Here is a 19,773-nt window from a genome sequence, read left to right on the forward strand (position 1 = left end):
GACCTGCATCCCCGAGCCAAGGAGCAGGTCCCCTGGGCTAACCATATAAGGTCGCACCAGGGCAATTGAAGCACCAGAGTTGATCAGGCTGGCTACCTGGCGATCTCTGCTTGTCACAGGACGCAAATGCTTCCTCCGGATATCGTTGACCTGCAGCCCGACTGCTGCAACGTGATGCCCTTCTGTTTCCTCTGCTGTGCTGACTGTAGATGGTGTAGGGACCGCCACCTTAGTCCTCAGCTGTACCTATTGGACGGATGCTCGCTCTCCTCTTTGCTGGAGGTTTGGGTTTCCAGGTCGGGGTACGGCAAGCAGCCTGAGCTGTCTTGACTGTCAGTCCCAGGTATTTGGTGGCCCCGTACCCTTCGATCCACTAGGTACCGTGCTGGGCTATCCTGCCCACAAATTCCAAGTGAGTGTCCCGGACAGTCTTTTCCCCAGATCGGAACAGTCCTTGCTAAGCCTCAAGATTGAGGGCATACCGGTCAAGTAAGATAGCCTTGACGTGCTTGTAATCGTGGCTGTCCACGGTCGGGATTCCTTGAAAAGCCTTCAGGACTCTGCAGGTTAACAGTGGGTACAGTTGTACCACCCATCTCAGAGTGGGAGACGGAATCGTCCGCACTGGTCCTCAAAGACTTTGAGAAAGCCATCTAGGTCATCTGTGCCATCCACAAACTTAGCAAAACTGTGGTGAGACACCCTCGGGGGTCTGGGCTGGTCGGGGTCCCGATGGGGATGGGACATCTGAGCACCTTGGGGAGCCACGATCAGCTGCAACTTCTGCTCAAAGGTGACCCTGACAGGGTCAGATCCGCAGCAGGGACAGCAGCAGCCACCGGGGCTACTCCAGGTGGAACCACAGGCTTATCCTCACCCTCGTCCTCTGTGATCTCTTATAAGGCTTTATGCAGGTTGCCCGGGCATCCAGTTAAGGTGCCAGCAAGTCTGCATAGAGTTCGTAGTTCAAAAGCGGAGAGGACGTCCAGAGGTGAAAAACATTTGGTGGGCAAGGGGAAGGTGAATGGCCAGGTCCGGACTACAAAGGGCACCCTGCGTGGACACCTTTTGTAGTTACCAGACTTGGTGGAGTCGGCCCCGCAGGTGGCAATGAGTTAGCCAGGGACGATGCAGCCATAGCCTGCTCTCCCTTTTGCTAAAATCATATTTCCCGCTCACCCGACTTTTCGAGCCTACTGGGCACGCTTACTCCTCTGACGTCAGTCGAGTACAAGCCCCTCTTTCTATTGGCTGATGGGGAGAAATTCCCACACTCCGACTGGCTGCTCCATCCCCCTCCGTTCTGGGGATAGCCCAGCAGAGTGTATGTAAGGTGCTGACCAAGAGAGGGAGCAAGTCCATCCCAGCCAACCAACCAATGATCTGAGACGATTAAACTAAGGCTGGCTTTTCAAAGTTGCTCTGTTTGAAATAACAGAGCAACCGGCTTCGTTTTGAAGGCTGAAAAGTTTGCCTCACATAATAAGTCCCGTTTTATGCGCCCAATTTCTCAGAATCGTATGGAGCAGTCACAGCTAGGAATTGAGGCCGAAAAGATGACCAGGAGAACCGGGGGTATATTCCAGTCAGGGTAAGCTCATCCAAGCAGGCGCCCTGCACCTAGGAAAGCCTAGATTTTTTCCCCCAGTAAGTGTATTTTTAACTGTTCCTTGTGTATTTCTTCTTGATGTACGTGGGTTTACCAGAATAAATGCAATTTGTTTTTACTATCTTGTTCTGCCTAATGAATGATCCGGTAATCTATAAATGGTGTAAAAAGTACCCAGTCTCTGTGATAATGAGTAGTAGCAATGAGTGAAAATTCCCATCAGAGAAATTTGGGAAAGAAAGAAGGGAGATCTTTTAATCTTCCAGAAACATGCATTGTGCTGAGGAAACAGTAGATACTGCACCGACACACTTTATTCGAGCAAATACCCAGTATGTACCTGGCAGATACCTGGAATGCGCCGCTCCTCACCTCTGACAAGCCCCGTTGCGTTTGCCTTCCCAGCCTGGGTTCATGCCTGGCTGACGGGCGGCTGATCTGTTAAATGATAATGATTAAGATTTAATAGGCTGCAATGCTTCGCGTGTCTACCAGATGGCATAAATTCATGAATTGTAATGCAGTATATATATATATACTGTGCAGTATTGCAGCCAGCGGGAATAAAATGCTTCAATCCCTGCTTGGAAAATACCTCAATGCACTCGGGCAGAAAACAGTCACAAACCTCAATACACCCGGGTATACCCGAATTCGTGGGACTAGCCGAGCTCGAATAAAGTGTGTCGCCAGTGTATAATAAATTTCTGTGTTTTATTAATTTATTGTTTGTTATTTCAAGCAACTTGGTACACCACATTTTCCAAATCATTTACCTGCGCTCGAGTGTATTTCTTATTTCTATTAGTAACATTTGGACTTGTGAGATCTCCATTTCACAAAGGCAGCAACATCCATATTAGATACTTTATATATGCACGATTTTCTACACCTATTAGCGCTTTTTATCACTCTTTGCACTTATAAAATGCTATTGCATGTACAGAACTGCGTACCACACACTATATTGTAATTTTCTAAACACTTGGGAGTCTCATCAGGGCAAAGGGGTATATCAAATACAGGGGCCTATGCAGAAACCGTCGAGAAGCCCTATCTCGCCAGTTTTTTGGCAAATATGCCTACAGCAATTCAGTAAATGGCGAAAAACTGGCGAGATGAGGAAAATCCGCCGTTTTTATTTGCCGGGAAAAAAAACTCGCCGCGCAGGTGGCGAGAAGCAATATCTCGCCAGTTTTAAAACCCGCTGTATTCTAGTAGCCCCGATCAGCATCTCGGCGCTGATCGGGGCTATAAAATGGCCCCATGGCTGTTCCTCTTGAACAGACCAGCAACCGGGTTCACCAAAGGAGAAAACAAATTGATAGCTCACTTTGCTATGGCGATGAGGGGAGAGACCGCGGCACGCTGGAAACAAAACATAATTCCCTCAATTACAAACATTAGAAATAGAATTTGGACGGTATGCCAGATGAAAATGTTGACAAGCCTGGTCAACGACACTGGCGAAAATTTTGAAAAAGTCTGGGCACCATGGTTAGCCCAGAAAGATATCCAGGGAGTAGAAAGGACCTCAATTTGGCTTTAATATTAGAAAATGCGTTCTCCCATGAGGGAGCACTTAGAGACGGGATCCACGACACACATAGAAACCCCCCCCCACCACCCCCTCCCCCCCTCCCCTTGAAAACCCCGCTTACCCTGGAAGGGACTTATAGGAGAGCGAGAGAGACAAACCGGTTGAGAGTCGGCTGTCCTACGGGGTACGCACAAATTCCTCAGACGCAGAGAACCAGCAAGGGTGAGGCAGAGGCGGAATCACGGAAGGAGACCCCCAACTCCCAACCCCCCCCTCCCCCTCTTTCTATTTTCTTTCCCCCTTCTCTTTGTCTGTTCCCCCCCCTCCGACCCCTAGCCGGAGATCCGCCCCAGTCTGTCTGTTTGTCTACCCTGTATGTCCAAAGATGTCTATCCACTTACAATGAAGATTGACACATGCAGTAAGCTGATACTGTGAGCCGTCGTTATCTTTTTCACTGTATGTATACTATGCTTTGAACAAAATAAAAAAATTTAAGTTGAAAAAAAAAAAAAAATGGAGAGATTTTCTCCAAATCGCTCCGCCTACAAAAGTTGGCAAAAAAATGGTGCTGAGCGGCGATAGGGGACATAGAAAAAAAAATCTGGCCATTTTCCTGCCTCAGATTGATGCAGGGGGGCTCCAGAGCTGATATTCAGTAATACCAGCACCGAAGCCCCCCCCCCCCCCCCGTTCATGCATCCGAAGCAGGAATAATGCATTAACAGTCCAATTCATTACCTTAGGGGGTCCCCGGACATAAAACCAACGCGGTTCATCTCCGGAGACCCCCTGCACATCTACTGTACAATAGTAATCCAATTGTTATGTAAACATTTTTTATTTCCAGCTGAGATTTGTGCAGAGAGAGGCGGATCTCGCTCTCTGCTGACAGATCTCGCCAGCGGAGCCCTTCTCGCCAAGGCTCGCCTTCTCTCTGCCGGATTCCTCTCACAGATATGCGCACTTTCCTGCATACTGCGAGGGGAATCCGCCAAAAACATGGAGAGTTCTAAGTCTGGCGAATGGCCATTCTCGCAGTTTACTGCATAGGCCCCACAGTTATTATTATGCCAACCAATCACAGTAATAAAATAGTACAAAACTGACCTTTTCAATATTTAGCTGGTGTTTCTTTAATCTTTCCAGATCAGTTGGAATGGCAACTTTAATGAATTTCTGCACAGCAAGTTCGAGGCGGCGGTAAGGCACTTTTTCTTCATTTTCCAACATCCTGTATTACACAGTAATAATGAGATAAACACATTAAGGAGTTAATTAAATACAAAGTTATAAACTTGGAAAATTGTGGAAAGGTAAAATCACAATTCACGACACATTTGCAAGTCTCTTCTCTGGTCTTTTGAAATATTTATTTTTCCAAGAAGTTGTTTAAAGGCAGGCTGCAACCAAAAAATAAAAATAAATGTATATTCTCTTCCTGTTTTTTATTTAAAAAAATATTATTTATTATAGTTACATAGTAGATGAGGTTGAAAAAAGACGTAGGTCCATCAAGTTCAACCTATGCTAAATTTAGACAACAGATACTTTATACTATATCTATACTTACTTATTGATCCAGAGGAAGGCAAAGGCAAACAAAAAACCCCAGAGTCATACAGTATCATCCAATGATATCTCATAAGGGGAAAAATTAATTCCTTCCTGACTCCAAGAATTGGCAATCAGATTAATCCCTGGATCAACATCCTTCCCATGTATACTTATTTGGTATATCCCTGTATACCTTTCCCATCTAAAAAGATGTCCAACCTTTTTTTGAACAAATCTATTGTATTTGCCATCACAGTCTCCATGGGTAATGAATTCCACATTTTAACTGCCCTTACTGTAAAGAACCCTTTCCTTTATTGCCGGTGAAATCTGCTTTCCTCCAACCTTAAGGGATGGCCCTGAGTCCTTTGTACTGCCCTAGGGATGAATACAGGCATACCCCGCTTTAAGTACACTCACTTTAAGTACACTCGCGAGTAAGTACATATCGCCCAATAGGCAAACAGCAGCTCACGCATGCGCCTGTCAGCACGTCCTGAACAGCAATACCGGCTCCCTACCTGTACTGAAGCTGTGCGCAAGCGGGGAGACTAATAGAGCCTGTTACACATGTGTTATTTACATCAGTTATGCACATATATGATGATTGCAGTACAGTACATGCATCGATAAGTGGAAAAAGGTAGTGCTTCACTTTAAGTACATTTTCGCTTTACATACATGCTCCGGTCCCATTGCGTACGTTAATGCGGGGTATGCCTGTAGTTCTTTTGAAAGCTCCTTGTATTGTCCCTGAATATATTTGTATATAGTTATCATATCCCCTCTTAGACGCCTCATTTCTAATGTAAATAAATCTAATTTAGCTAGCCTCTCCTCATAAGTTAGAATGTCCATCCCCTTTATTAATTTGGTGGCTCTTCTCTGCACTCTTTCTAGTTCCATAATGTCTTTTCTTAGGATTGGTGCCCAAAATTGTACTCCATATTCAAGGTGTGGTCTTACTAATGCTTTGTAAAGGGGCGTAATTATGTTTACTTCCCTTCCATCCATTGCCCGTTTGATGCAAGATAAGATCTTGTTTGCCTTTGCAGCTACTACATGACTTTGGGCACTATTGCTAAGCCTGCTGTCTACAAGCACTCCTACCTAAATCCTTCTCCATCAAGGATAACCCCAATATATCTCCATTTAATTTGTAAGTCGCCTTTTTATTCTTGCATCCCAAATGCATAACCTTACATTTATCTGTATTAAACCTCATCTGCCATTTACCTGCCCAGTCTCTCCAAGTCCTTCTGAAGAGAAATTACATCCTGCTCTGATTCTATTACCTTACGCAATTTAGTATCATCAGCAAAGATGGAGACTTTGCTCTCGATCCCAACCTCAAGATCATTAATAAACAAGTTAAAAAGCAGGGGTCCCAGTACCAATCCCTGAGGTACTCCACTCACGACTTTAGCCCAACCTGAAAAAGTTCCATTTATGACAACCCTCTGCTGTCTGTCCTTTAACCAATTTTCAATCCAGGTGCATATATTATTACGGAGTCCAATTTTCTTTATTTTGTACACCAACCTCTTGTGTGAAACCGTATCAAAAGCCTTTGCAAAATCTAAGTAGACCACATCAACTGCATTACACTGGCCTAAATTCCTACTTACCTCCTCAAAGAAACAAATAAGGTTAGTTTGGCATGATCTATGCTTCATAAATCCATGCTGACTATTAATAATAATTTTGTTTTCCATTAGGTATTCCTGAATATTATCCCGTATTAAACCTTCAAGTAGTTTCCCCACTATTGAAGTCAAGCTTACAGGTCAGTAATTTCCCGGTTGTGATCTAGCTCCCTTTTTAAATATAGGCACCACATCTGCTATACGCCAATCTTGTAGTACTGAGCCTGTGGAAATAGAGTCGTTGAATATTACATATAATGGTTTGGCTATTACTGAGCTTAACTCCTTGAGAACTCTTGGATGTATGCCATCGGGGCCAGGTGCCTTATTAACTTTAATTTTTTCAAGTCGCTTATGAACTTCTTCCTCAGTTAACCAATTGTTCATTAATATGGAGGTTGTGGCTTCCTCCTGCGGCACTACTATTGAACTTGATTCTTCCCTGGTAAACACAGAGGCAAATAATTTGTTTAATACCTCTGCTTTTTCTTTATCTCCAATAATCTGCCTACCCATCTCACATTGAAAGGGTCCTATATTTTCTTTTCTCATTTTTTTGTTATTAAGGTACTTAAAGAACTTTTTAGGGTTGACCTTACTTTCTATTGCAATCCTTTTTTCATTATCCATTTTTGCCAATTTTATTGCTCTTTTGCAATTTTTGTTACATTCCTTATAAATTCTGATACGATGTCTCTGTCCCTTCTGACTTAAAGAATCTAAATGCCTTCCTCTTCTTGTCCATTTCCTCCCCTACCTGTTTATTTAGCCACATTGGTTTTGACTTATTTCTTTTATACTTATTACCCAAGGGATAAGTGTGCTTTTCTAACAATGTTTTAAAGACTGCCCATTTATCTTCTACATTTTTCCCTACAAAAACATCATCCCAGTATATTACTTGTAGATTAGACCTCAGTTTATTAAAATCTGCCTTTCTATAGTTTAAGGTCTTTGTTGAACCCAAGTAATCTGTTTTTTGATCATTTATTTCAAAAGAGACCATGTTATGATCACTGTTACCCAAATGTTCCAGGACTTGAATATTTGTTATTACTTCTACATTGTTTGATAGGACCAAATCCAGAACTGCCCCTCTCCTGGTTGGTTCCTCAATAATTTGGGTCATATAATTGTCTTTAAGCACCCCCAACAACCAGTTTCCTTTTATTGTAATGCTAATCTCATTGCCCCAGTCTATGTCTGGATAATTAAAATCCCTCATTATGCAAACATGACCCAGTTTTGATGCCTTCTCCATTTGCAAAAGTATTTCAGCTTCCTCAATCTCACAGATATTTGGTGGTTTATAGCATATTCCCACAAACATTTTCTTTATACTTTTACCTCCACTGCTAATTTCTATCCACAAAGTCTCTACATTTTCATCATTCCCTTCATAAACATCATCCCTTATAATAGGTTTTAGATCCGGTTTAACATATAAACATACTCCACCTCCCCTTCTATTTGTTTGATCCTTCTGAAAAAGGGAATAACCCTCTAAATTAACTGTCCAGTCATGAGTTTCATCCCACCATGTTTCAGTAATGCCTATGATATCATACTGCTCCGTTGCAGCTATTAATTCAAGCTCCCCATTTTATCTGTCAGGCTTCTTGCATTAGCAAGCATGCATTTCAGTTTTTTTGCAGCCTGTACTATTATCTTATCTGCTCCTTCCTTTCTGCACCTACTTGGTTTAGTCTTTAGAAGTTTTCTAGTATTATCTGTATTTACTATGGGTGTCTCACTGCTTGTCAAACTCGCACTTGCCCCCATTCTACCTCCATACCACCTTGTATCCTCATCTTTTCCATTTAGTTCATTATCTGTTTTATTCCCCTTCTCAGAAAAGAAGTCACAGTGCTCTAAAAACCCAAACCCCTCCTTCCTGCACCACTTTCTTAGCCATGCATTAACCTCCCTGATCTCTGACTGTCTGCCTGCGGTAGCGCATGGCACTGGTAGTATTTCAGAAAATATATTTTTTAAGCTTTCTGAAGTTTTAAAAAAGTTTTTAAAGCCCAAAAGGGGGCTGCCATGCTACCTCTGGTAATGTTGTTTATGGCAAATGCAGACCTGTCGGAGACATGTGAATGTGCTTACAAGTAGTATTTTTATTTGCTGTACACTGTACGGTGGAGGGGTTTTGACACAATTTGTATCCAGGTATTATATGCTCACTTAGCCTAATTTGAATAGGCTAAGTATATTCAAATGAGTTATTTTACAGGTGTGTTCACGTCTTGTATAGTAAAGTGTTTTTGGAGGGTGTCGTGGGAGAGGGGGTTTGGCCCGGTATTAAACGGGTTACACCCCATTTGGTCACCCCCTGCCCTCACCTGGGAGGCGAGGGGTCAACTGGAATGATGTCCAGTACTGTGTTTATGCCCCTGCTTCAGCACCAAATGTGGATCCCCCTGTGAATATGTATTTTCCCCATTCCAGTCTGCACCAACACTTACACTGGGATCCAGTCGGGAGGGAAAGGGTTAATGTTAATTTTGTGTTTATGGCTCTTTGTCCCTTTTATCGCATTTGCAGGCTCCATTTTGCAGTCTCTCCATAGGTCGCCATTACAGCCCCATGTAACCCTATGAAGATTCCGGCGATTTGGGCCCGATATCGTAGAAGACCTGCAGGTGGCGTCCGAGAGGAGGAGCGGCGGTTCCCCATTGAAAGTCAATGGAGCAATGTATTTCAATGGGGATTCCTGGAAGCCGACCTCCGGAGACGAGCAAGCAGCCAGCCAGACCGCAAAACCGCAAGAGCGGAAACAATGTCTAAAAAGAGCTTTGGTCAGGTCTCAGTCAAGTTCATGTCCAATTGGCGTGGGAACTTTTGTTCTAGGGCACCCAGGAATAAAATTATTTTTTGCCCCTAGATCCTAGGAACCCCCTCACTCGACCCCAACCGGGTCCGACACTCAATGACCTTGGTAAAGGGTCGCGCTCGCTACGAAGGTCGCACCATTAACTCTAATGGCGGAGGTAAAAACGGCTAGGTCAGAATGAGCAGAAACATGGAACCCATAACTCCGGTTCTGTTCAACCTAGAGGGCTGTGATTCGGTCACCATGTAGTCATAGTTCCAGCATGACTGCATGGCAAATAGCGAGGCAACCCTCTCGGAGCAACAGAACGGAGTCAGGGTAATTGTAAAGTTTGGGTTTCTGCCATTGACTTGCATGTCAGAAAAAAGCCTCTTTTGTAAATGTGCTTTTAAAACTGTATTTGTGTAACTCCGGTCCGGTGGGTCGCAGCGAGCTGAAACTTGGCCACCATGGAGAGTCCCCTCCGGCATGAGGGTCTGGCAAGTTTCAACCCGCTCGGCCCAGCCGAACGGATTATTTTAATATGTTTAGATATTAAGAAATGTACTGTATTTTGGGTCTGGTATAAAAGCCCGCGAAAGATACTGGCTTTGCTAAATGTTAATGCTCAAGGGGGCGACCAGTTGTCTACAGCAGACCCCCTGATCAAAGGCTTCACCACTCTGATTGTGTACACTAGGGCGGAGAAACGCAGAGCTTGAGTGGTCTGTAAGTGTTGTAATTCACACTTACAGACAAAAGATTTCCTGACCAGATACAAGTCTGGTAGACTGTAAGGCGCCTTTCCTTTAGTGTGGGGCTAGTGAAATGAGACCCCAGGTGGAAAATGTGCGCATGTGCCAACTAGCTGGGGGCATGGTCCAACAATGCTTCCCACGTTTGCTGGCACAGAGGGATTGGGTGCAGGTAATTGTTAACCAATGCCTGGCACCCAATGCTAAGGTATAGGGCTGGAATCCCATATAAACCAGTGTAAGCCCTATACGTAGTGTCTTCGTTACTACATCTACTTGTTACCTGATGCCGGAATGAATTGCCAATCCAGATCCTGATTGCTTCATTGCCCAAACCCTAAGTAAGTGTTATATTCTTGTATGTTATTTGTACAATCTTGTGTGTTCACCTTCTTTAAGGAATAAACTATATTTATTATATCTAAGTCGTGTTCAATTCAACCCAGAGATTTTGTGTATATTATAACCCTTCACAAGTTACTGTGACAGAGGGATACTAGTTAATGGGTACTTTACAAAAAGAGTCTGTCGTTATAGTCAATACAATGCTCTTTACGGGAGAAACATGGCTTAACATTGCGTTATTAGCCCTTGAAGATGAACATGATTGTAAGTTAGGTTAATGTCCCATTAATTCACTTAAGAAAGATTTGTGAATCTGGGTCTTTGTACATTAGTTGTTTCCACCCATTCTCCAGATTCTCCTCTATATTCAACAACCATGCCTTCCAGAGTTACAAGCAATCTCACTTGTCACAAATAATCTCTTCAGTGTCTCACTTATAGCTTTTTGAGAGCTTCATATATAAGTCTGTCTCCAGTTTACATGGATGAAGGATCAGTGCTTCCTGGTGGGGAGGAGTAATTGAGAATAAACAGCAAAGTCTGTCCTGTGAATAATTTACTGAAGGCTTTGGGCAAAAAGAAAGTCAAAATATTAATAATAAAAAACCAACTAGGATAGAAGAGAAACAGAAGGCTGGTAATCTGCTTAAACAAAAATAATTTTGTTTTGTGGAGGAAATGCACCTTTTCCCCTGAGTGCCATGGGTACAAGCTGAACATTTCTTTCGGTGTTGGTCACAGAAGCATATTTGGTCATTTGAATTGAAGTGGGGCATGCAATAATTAATTTGCATGGCCTACAAGTTATGTCAGCCTATTGTTTTGCCTCCCATGATGTAGAGGGGGAGAGAGACAGGGGGAGAGGGAGAAGTGTGTGTGTGTGTGTGTGTGTGTGTGTGTGTGTGTGTGTGTGTGTGTGTGTGTGTGTGTGTGTGTGTGTGTGTGTGTGTGTGTGTGTGTGTGTGTATATTTATTTTTTTAATTATTATTTTTTTTAAAGTTATGGTGGGTGAGGTGAAAAGGTGACTACAAACCCTCCACCATATAGCATATACTACTTGTGAGAACATTCACGTTTTAGACAGGTCTGCAACCCTGCTTTTCGCCATTATCACCTAACACACAGTGCTTCCACTGCAACAAGGAATTCTGGGAAATGATATGCAAATGAGCATTCCATGTAATGTGGTCTTGAGACAAAAGGTGGCACTGTGTGCTCATTTGCATGTCATTTCCCAGAATCCCTAGCTACAGTGGAATCATTGTATGCTAGGTGATAATGGCGAAAAGCAGGGTTGCAGATCTGTCTAAGACATGTGAATGTGCTCACAAGTAATATTTTTATATGAGATATATATATATATATATACATACACACACACATACACACATATATATACACACACAGTAATTTATACACACGCAGGGATGGAAAATCCAAGGAGCCTAAAATTTAGCCCTTGGCGCTGAGCACAGCACTGACTGGCTTGTCAGTCACCGCCGTGAATGACAACCATGTTCTCTAGCTTCCATGCCCAATGCTGCTTTGGCGATGTGCTGACCAGCCGCAAAAGTGATTGACAGATCAGGTACCGCTGCCGCGCTTCTTAGAGTGGAGTGTCTGGGGGGGGGGGGGGAATGCGCTAGGACAGCGGGTGGCTGTAGCGTGCGAGAGCTGAGGGTGGGAGCAAGACAGAGCGATCCAGGACTCTGCCCCCCCTCCTTTCTCAGTGTGCGAGATTTTGTGCAACAAAATAATTGTATTTAGTTGTTCTCAAACTGACTATAAAAAAATGCAATGCCCCCTTAAGTGGAGGCCTGTATTTACTTAAAAAATAAACGATGATGATGGTGTGCATGCGAGCATCACAGCGTTCATGCGAGACTCAGTGTGTGTATGCTTGTACGCTCTTAGCGCGGGGCCTTTGTAACCACCGCGTGGCCCGCGGCCCCCAATAAAGTATCACACCCCCCAGTTTGTGCACCGCTGAGCTACATAGCTGCGGGTATTAACCATTGTCAGATATACAAGTCATGGTCTCACAGGTGTGCGGATCGTGCCAATGGGGTACAAGTTCACACGAATATGGGGCATACTTCATAGGCAAACGGAATTGTTTATCTTCCTCATATTTCAGGGACCAGAAATGTGCCTGTGGAGTCTTATGAAATAGAAGCATTTGTCCAAAATCAAAACACAAATGTGCATGCAGCATGTGTTTGGGGAGATGACTTTCACAAGACCCTCCATGAACACTTTTACTCACACAAATACGGTATAACAGTTCCCCTCACCGGGATTACATTTTAAACACCGGAATATGGGGAAATACCATGAAATAGCGGCATTCGATCCTGGAAGTGAATTACGCATGCGTCATGAAGTGAAGGAACGGGGTCACAGGTGTACAGTTCACTGAATCTGGTATTATGTTTATCTGTGATGTTGGATGATGGCGTGGGTAAGTCCGGGCAGCACTGTGTCGGAGTGTGCACTGTCTGGTGTGCTGAGAACCCACTCCTCCCCTGTGCCGACCCCAACGTGGGCATGGCTGCCTCAGTTACTGTTGCTGAGAACTGCCTCTATGTCGAGCCGAATGAAGGAGGACAACGGTTCTGCTTATACTGTAGACTTGAGCAAACACAGAAAAGTTAGGGAATATCAGCCTCTGCGCCCTCCCCCCCTTGTTTCTATGTCACACTCTGTCCCCCCTGTCAACCACTACCCCTCCTTGTTCCCCATCACCCACTGCCCCACCCTCCATTACTTCGTCCCCCCACGTGTACTGTAAGTTTATAGTGTGCTCAGGTTATACCCTGTGTCAGTGTATAGTGCGGTCTCTGTATACCCTGTGTCAGTATATACTGCACAGTACACTGACATGGAATATAACAAGACTGTATTGGTGCAATATTAGGTCACCTCAGCTACGGTCCTGACTACCCCATGATATACATTATTATACTAGATCACCACAATGATATGGGGCTAGCACTTGCATGTCACTCACTTTCAGTTAGCCAGCCCACAGGGGAGGGCCTTGGACACAAAACACAGTGACTTGCACACTGACTGCAGCAGGTTTATTAACCACATTTACAGAGAACGAAATCACACAGAGGTGTTTTGTGTTCTCCTCCAAGTTAAAATGTTGTTAGATCTACGCTCTTCGCATTTTAAATACATTTTTTTTTTTACAAGAAAAAAAAACAGCAAATGTAGGTTTTGGACCAGAAAATCCTAAATTTGCAAGTAGAAACATTTCTACTCATAGGCCCATATTTTCTAAGTACTACTTCGTAGTACACCTGTGCTGAAAGACACCTTAAAGCCCCATTCCTATTTCCCCAAGACCTTCTGCAAGTTGTATTATGGAGTAACACCACCTTAAAATGCTCTTTTAAGCATTTAAAAATAATAATTGTATAACTTTTTAGTGATCACAACTTGGGATCACGAAAAAACAGATTCCTATATAACCCCTAATGTTAAAAGATGCAAACAGATTATAAAACCGACCATGACATTAGGGGGTTGAGGAATTCCTCCATCCCAAGTTCTGGGAAGATTATATATGAGAGATTTTGTATACGAAAGAGATACGTGGCTATATTTGAGGAACACAGCAGTTGTGGTGCCTTTTTCTGTGCTGGCATCATTTTGTTAAGGTTCAACATAAACTCCACACGGTGAAATAAGGGAAAGTACATGAATACATTTCTTCTACAACAAATCTTTATTTAAAGCTGAATTATTTTCTTTTTAGACAAAGTACCTGTGGTTGCTCAAACGTCTAGCAAAACAAGGCTGGATATACATATAGGTGACAGAGGATTTGTAAACAAAGCTCCCTGAGAAGAGTTTCTTCTACCCCGTGGAGCTTTGCAGGAGAACAGACCTCACCAATGGCAGAATTAAACATATTTTGCTAGGACGCTCCAGTGTAGCTCCCTACCTGTCCGGGGGCGCGAGAGTCTCGTGATCCCGCCGAGCGCTGCCTCACGTGCAGGACACTTCCCCCAGGTTCAGATCAGCGAATTTCTCCCATCCACCCCCGCGGCAGCAGAGACGCAACCGCAGCCCCCGGAAGAAGTCTCCAGTACACAGAGCAGCTTCTGCTGTCTCAGTGCTGCCAGTGCTCACCGGATCCGAGAGCAGGGCTGCATATGTGGTGCAGGGTCCTTACCAAGCTTATTTTATTTATCTTTCACAAGAAAGTGTGGGGGAACAGTTGTGCTTGTGCCTTTCCAACAAGTAGAGGGAGGCATTATGTGTTGATATCACAGGCGGATGTGATCATCTTCACCCAAATAAACTGAGCATTTCTAGGAAGATCAGCACAGGGACGATGAACAGGTAGAATTTTATTCAGGGGTGGACAAAAGTGTTCAACGTGTACACGCCAGCTACAAATGTTAGGCTCTGGAAAGGGGGGAGGACACAGCTGTTCTAATCTCTCCCCTTACTGCTGTCTACTGCTCTGTATGTCAGTGTATATTCCTAAGGTCTCGGCCAGGGTGGCGCTGTGCGGGCGCGCTCACGCTGGCCGCTCTGAAACACATTGAGGCAATCTGTGTGGCCAGCGTAAGCAAGCGTCTGATTTTGCCGCCCACGCAGGGTTGCCACCTTCGACTGACGGCCAACCTGAAGATTTTTTTGACAACGGGACGCTAAGTAAAGTCGCATGGCGTCAAGTTGCCATGACAACGTGGCAACACATGACGTCGTGACATCATGTGGCATCTCATTGTCATGGCAATGGGCATGACGTGATGCTGTTATGTCACGTGACGTTCCCGTTGGCATGGCAACGCAGCGTCATTTGATGCCGCGCCGCCTTTCTGACACAAAAGGGACAGAAGATAGAGACTGTGGGTATTTATTTTAGTGTCTCCCTGCAGTGGGTGGAATAGATGTGAGGGGCTGTGTGTCCTGTCTGTGTCACCCTGAAGTGTGATGACAGATGTCAGGGACTGAGTCCTTTCTGTCTCTGCCACCTTGCAATGGGGGGGACAAATGTGAGGGACTGGGAGACGTCTGTCTGTGTTACACTGCAGTAAGCGGGACTGTGGGTCCTTCCTTTCTGTATCACCCTGCAGTAGGAGTGACCGGTGTTTGGGACAGTGGGCGTTTCTGCTCATGTCACGCTTCACTGGGAGAATAGATTTGAGGCAGTGGGAGAGACGATGTCCTCTCTGTTTGTGTTACCCTGATATGTGAGGGACAGGTGTACAGATGTAAGCTGCTATTGGTCCTCTCAGTCACCCTGCAGTGGGAGGTACAGATGTGAGGGACAGTGGGTCCATTCTCTGTGTCCCCCAGCAGTAGGAGGGACTACAGTATGTGTCCTTTCTGTGTGTATAACCCTGCAGTAGGAAGGACAGGTGTGAGTGACAATATCCTTTCTGTCTGTGTCACCCTGATGTGTGAGGGACAGATATAAGCTGCTGTGGGTCCATTCTCTCTGTCACCCTGCAGTGAGAGGGACAGATGTGAGGGACTGTGGGTCCTTTCTGTCTGTGTCCCCCTGCAGTGGGAGTTACAGATATGAGGGGCTGTGTGTCTTGTCTGTGTTTGCAATCACCCCACATGTCTGTCTGTGATGTCTCTCCCACTTACTCAGCCTCTGTCTCTTTCTCTCTCCGCAACTGCACTGATTGAGATTGGCCGTCTCTTGTCATGTGGTCTCTCTCTTGTCTGCAGGGTCTTCTGGGAGTTGTAGTACTGCGTCTCTTCCTTTACAATTTTATTTACAAACATGTGAACTACAAGTCACAGAATCCCGTGTAAAACTGACATCATAATGATTCAACCAATCAATGCAGAGCTGTGGTAAAACACAAGGCTGCAGCAAGTTATTCTGTTTTCTGAAATGCTTAAAGCACTCGCATTCACGTGAGCACGTCACTGCTCACTGCCGTCCAGACCACCCGCCCACCCGGAGATTTCAGGGACAAACCTGTAGCCCGGAGAAGGGGATGCAAAACCCGAAGTCTCCGGGTGAAACCCGGAGAGGTGGCAACCCCGCGCCCACCAGCGCGTCACGTGAGTGGTTCGCCCAATGAGAGTGAACCAGCTCTGTGACATCGTGGCCACGCTCCCAAACGAGCACGCACATAGCCAGCCACGAATCACTCGGCTGAGCAGGACGCAGCGCACCCGCTCCCTGCCTGGCCGCAGCCTCAGGCTGCGCTTATAGGGACGGCGACACGACATCGCATCAAAACAAATGCATTGCCGCCGTCATGTGCGCTTATAGTAAGCACGGAGCTACGGCTTGGTCGCGATCAATGGAAGTAATCTCAATTTGATTTTTCCAGCGTCGCCGGCACTATAAGTGTACCCTAAGACTGCGAACAGGCTGCCGCTGAGCACGCTAATGCTTGAGAGCGGTGACGTCACCGATACTGTCTCTCGCTCCCTATTCTGTGTGTGTCTCTCTTCCCATTCTGTGTTGGTGTCTTTCTTTCCATTCTGTGTCTGTCTCTCCCCATTCTGTGTCTGTCTCTCCCCATTCTGTGTCTGTGTCTCTCCCTATTCTGTCTGTCTCTCACCCCATTCTGTGTATCTCTCCCCATTCTGTCTCTGCCCCTCTCTCAAAGATGGAAGAAATCCAAGCACATGGTTTCTCTTTAAGGAGTTTTAATCAGCAATAAAGACTGGATTCTCTCCTCTAGTCCCAGCAGAATCCAATCCTCTGGCATCCCACTTGACATTTTCAGTGACCTTGCAATAGTGTATTGTGTAAAGAAAATCAAACCACCCCAATCAAGCCCTGAAGTTCTCCTCACTAGAACATTTAGAAATTTTAACAGTTTTTGGCTGATTTTACCAGCTGCCCTTGGTACAGAATCGACTTAATTCCCGACCCCGATAACGCACTCTACTATTTCCAATCCGTGTTCTTAAAACTTTGATACCGGGGGCGCACGTGTGACATCACTGCGGATGCACACGAGCTAGAGGAGCTCAGTGAACACGGCTGACATGCTTAGCTATAAACCCCGATCGCGGCTATGATCAGCCCCACGAGATGCCCCACTAGCTGGGGGAACCTACAGAGATGACAGCAAAGAAGACGCTGAAGCTGGGGACGCCCGATCTTTCCCGCCATAGCCACGGACAGCCGGCGGCAGCGGAGAGAAGGATCAAAAATGACGCTGCCAAGCTGAGTGCACGGGAGCGCGCGGCCACAACAACAACCAGGGATGTTGAGAAACAGACTGCAGGCTCTGAAGGGGACTTTTGTGATAGAAAGGCAACCCTGTGAAACTCAGCGAAGAGGGCTTCACAGCAGGAGAAGAGGCAGCAGCGAGGGCCGTTCTTGATAGAGAGCAGAGCATGGCAGAGGGAGACACAGTAATTACCAAATAATACCCCCAGAACATGCTGAAAGAAATGCAAGAGGGCTTTCATTCAGCTCGGGATAGAGCAGTAAAGGAATTTAAAGAAGAAGTTTCTTTATTGGCTAAAAGAACTACGGAGCTTGAAAATAAAATGGGCATTTCTTTACAAAATCAGGTAAATACTGACGATGAGGTCCTGCGTCTCAATGAAGAGATAAGAGCCATGAGGGATGGTATAGACAACCTAGAGAACAGGGAATGAATGCAGAATTTACGAATCCGCCACGTCCCTGAGTCGGTCTCCGCAAAAGCCCTCCAGCCATACTTTAAGAGACTGTTCACGTCAATTGACCCCCAGTTGTAAGATGGTGATCTTCTGATGAACAGAGCTCACAGAGCCCTAGGACCGAGATTCGAAGACCCTAAAAGAAGTAGAGATGTTGTCCTAAGACTCCACCAATGTGCAACCAAGTAAAGGATTATAAAGACTGCAGAAACAGCGGCTCAATTGAATTTGAAAACAATTCCATCCAGATTTTTCCGGATCTGTCCAGGATGACAATTGAGAGGAGGAGAGGACTGTGTCCAGTGACGGTGGTGCTTCAGGAAAAGGGTATTCGTTACTAGTGGGCCTTCCCGTTCCATTTGGTGGTAAACTACAGGGGCAGGCAGGTCTCCCTCCATTATCCAGAGGCATCAGCGTATTTTGTCAGCACTGGGTCTGACTCCCAGCGAGGGTTTGGGTCAGCCCCAAAGACCCGAGAAGATAACACGGACGACGATCGGTCGGCTGAAGGTGCGGTTGCCCGGAGATAAAAGATTCAAGACTGAAGGTGGCTTTGAGGGTCTCTCAACAAGTCAGTGGCCATCTCCTTGACCGGCAACTCAAGGAAAGAATCCCGGATGTGCAGTTACATTTGTTTTCTCTCCTCTTTCTGCTTTCCTCCCAGTCTCCCTCTGTACTTTTTCCAATCTATTACAGGGACTGTTTAAATAAACGGTTTGGAGTCGGGTGCCTGCTTCTCGGGTGCCGGTTTGCTACAGCTGATCGACGGACGCAACCGGTGAATACACGGATTGAGAATCCCGGCGATGGGGCCTTGGCCCAAAGACAGGGCTGTTTTTTCTTTCTTGTTTATAGATATAAAGGACACTAAGCCTTATCGAGAAACCAAGAGCAAATTACTGCTTGAAAATTTTAATGCTAAAAGACATTGAACACTTAATATAAGTGTAAAAGATAAAACATGAATCCGGGTTTTTATATTTCTAGCGGTGAAGTCTATCCCTATAAGTATATGTTAACACGAAAAGTTTTATATGTTTATTTGTGCCACAGGTGCTAGGAATTTACATTTTTTTCTTAGGTTCTTTTTGTCACGGGGGACCAGGCATTTACACCTTTTATACCAGGATCATAACACTGACCAAAACAAGTTGGTAAAATAAATTGTCATTTATTCACTTAAAATAGGCTAAGCACAATGAAACACAAAATACATGAGAGACACGATTACTGGGGGTCTGTGGCTGAAAACTAGACGTTCCTAGCTTAAATAGAACGTAAAATAAAGTCTTTGGTTGACCTAGCTTGTCCAGAAATGTCCTGGAACTCAAATTGGCATGAAGTTCCTGATGCCACCGCTGGATCTGCTCTGGAGGACTTGAAATAACTTGACCACGACTTAGCTCCAAACATCCTGGAACTATTTTTGGCTTCAAATACCAGCCGCGACCGCTACGTTCAATTCTCAGAACTTGGCCGCAATCTGAAGCCAGATCACTGCTATTTCTCATTGAGCATCTTTTGCAAGCATGGATACAGAATCTGACAAGGGCAAACGCCAACTTGGCACCTCTGTCACTTGTCATGTAGAAGTTACCCGCTGAGTTAGGCTCCTCAAAGTCTGGGTTGGGGCAAATGGTGGTTTGATGACTTCCTTTCACCCCAGGACGTGAGTACTTGAGCCTAACACTGGTACCCAAATGGCTTTCACACTTGGCAACCTCTGAGGCTTTCATGTCCAGGACCTGAGCAGACTTGATGGCACCAAGCTTGGTAGCCAAATGGTCTCTCGGATCCCTGGACGTCCCAGCTCATATACCATGCACAAGCATATACACACTTTAAACATACTGTTTAATAAAATATATACTTT

General features: G+C 45.1%; 1 protein-coding gene across 1 annotated transcript in view; it reads right to left on the minus strand.

Moving 5' to 3' along the window:
• STX17 (syntaxin 17) overlaps positions 1 to 14,380 on the minus strand; it is a 142,876-nt gene extending 128,496 nt beyond the window's left edge. The window contains 2 exon segments of the mRNA XM_075586409.1: positions 4,260 to 4,383; positions 14,224 to 14,380. Coding sequence (XP_075442524.1) covers positions 4,260 to 4,382 — 123 coding nt within the window. The 5' untranslated portion in view covers position 4,383; positions 14,224 to 14,380.
• Between the last annotated feature and the right edge of the window lie 5,393 nt (positions 14,381 to 19,773).

The sequence above is a fragment of the Ascaphus truei genome, chromosome 2 (genome assembly GCF_040206685.1).
Source record: "Ascaphus truei isolate aAscTru1 chromosome 2, aAscTru1.hap1, whole genome shotgun sequence".
Classification (NCBI taxonomy): domain Eukaryota; kingdom Metazoa; phylum Chordata; class Amphibia; order Anura; family Ascaphidae; genus Ascaphus; species Ascaphus truei.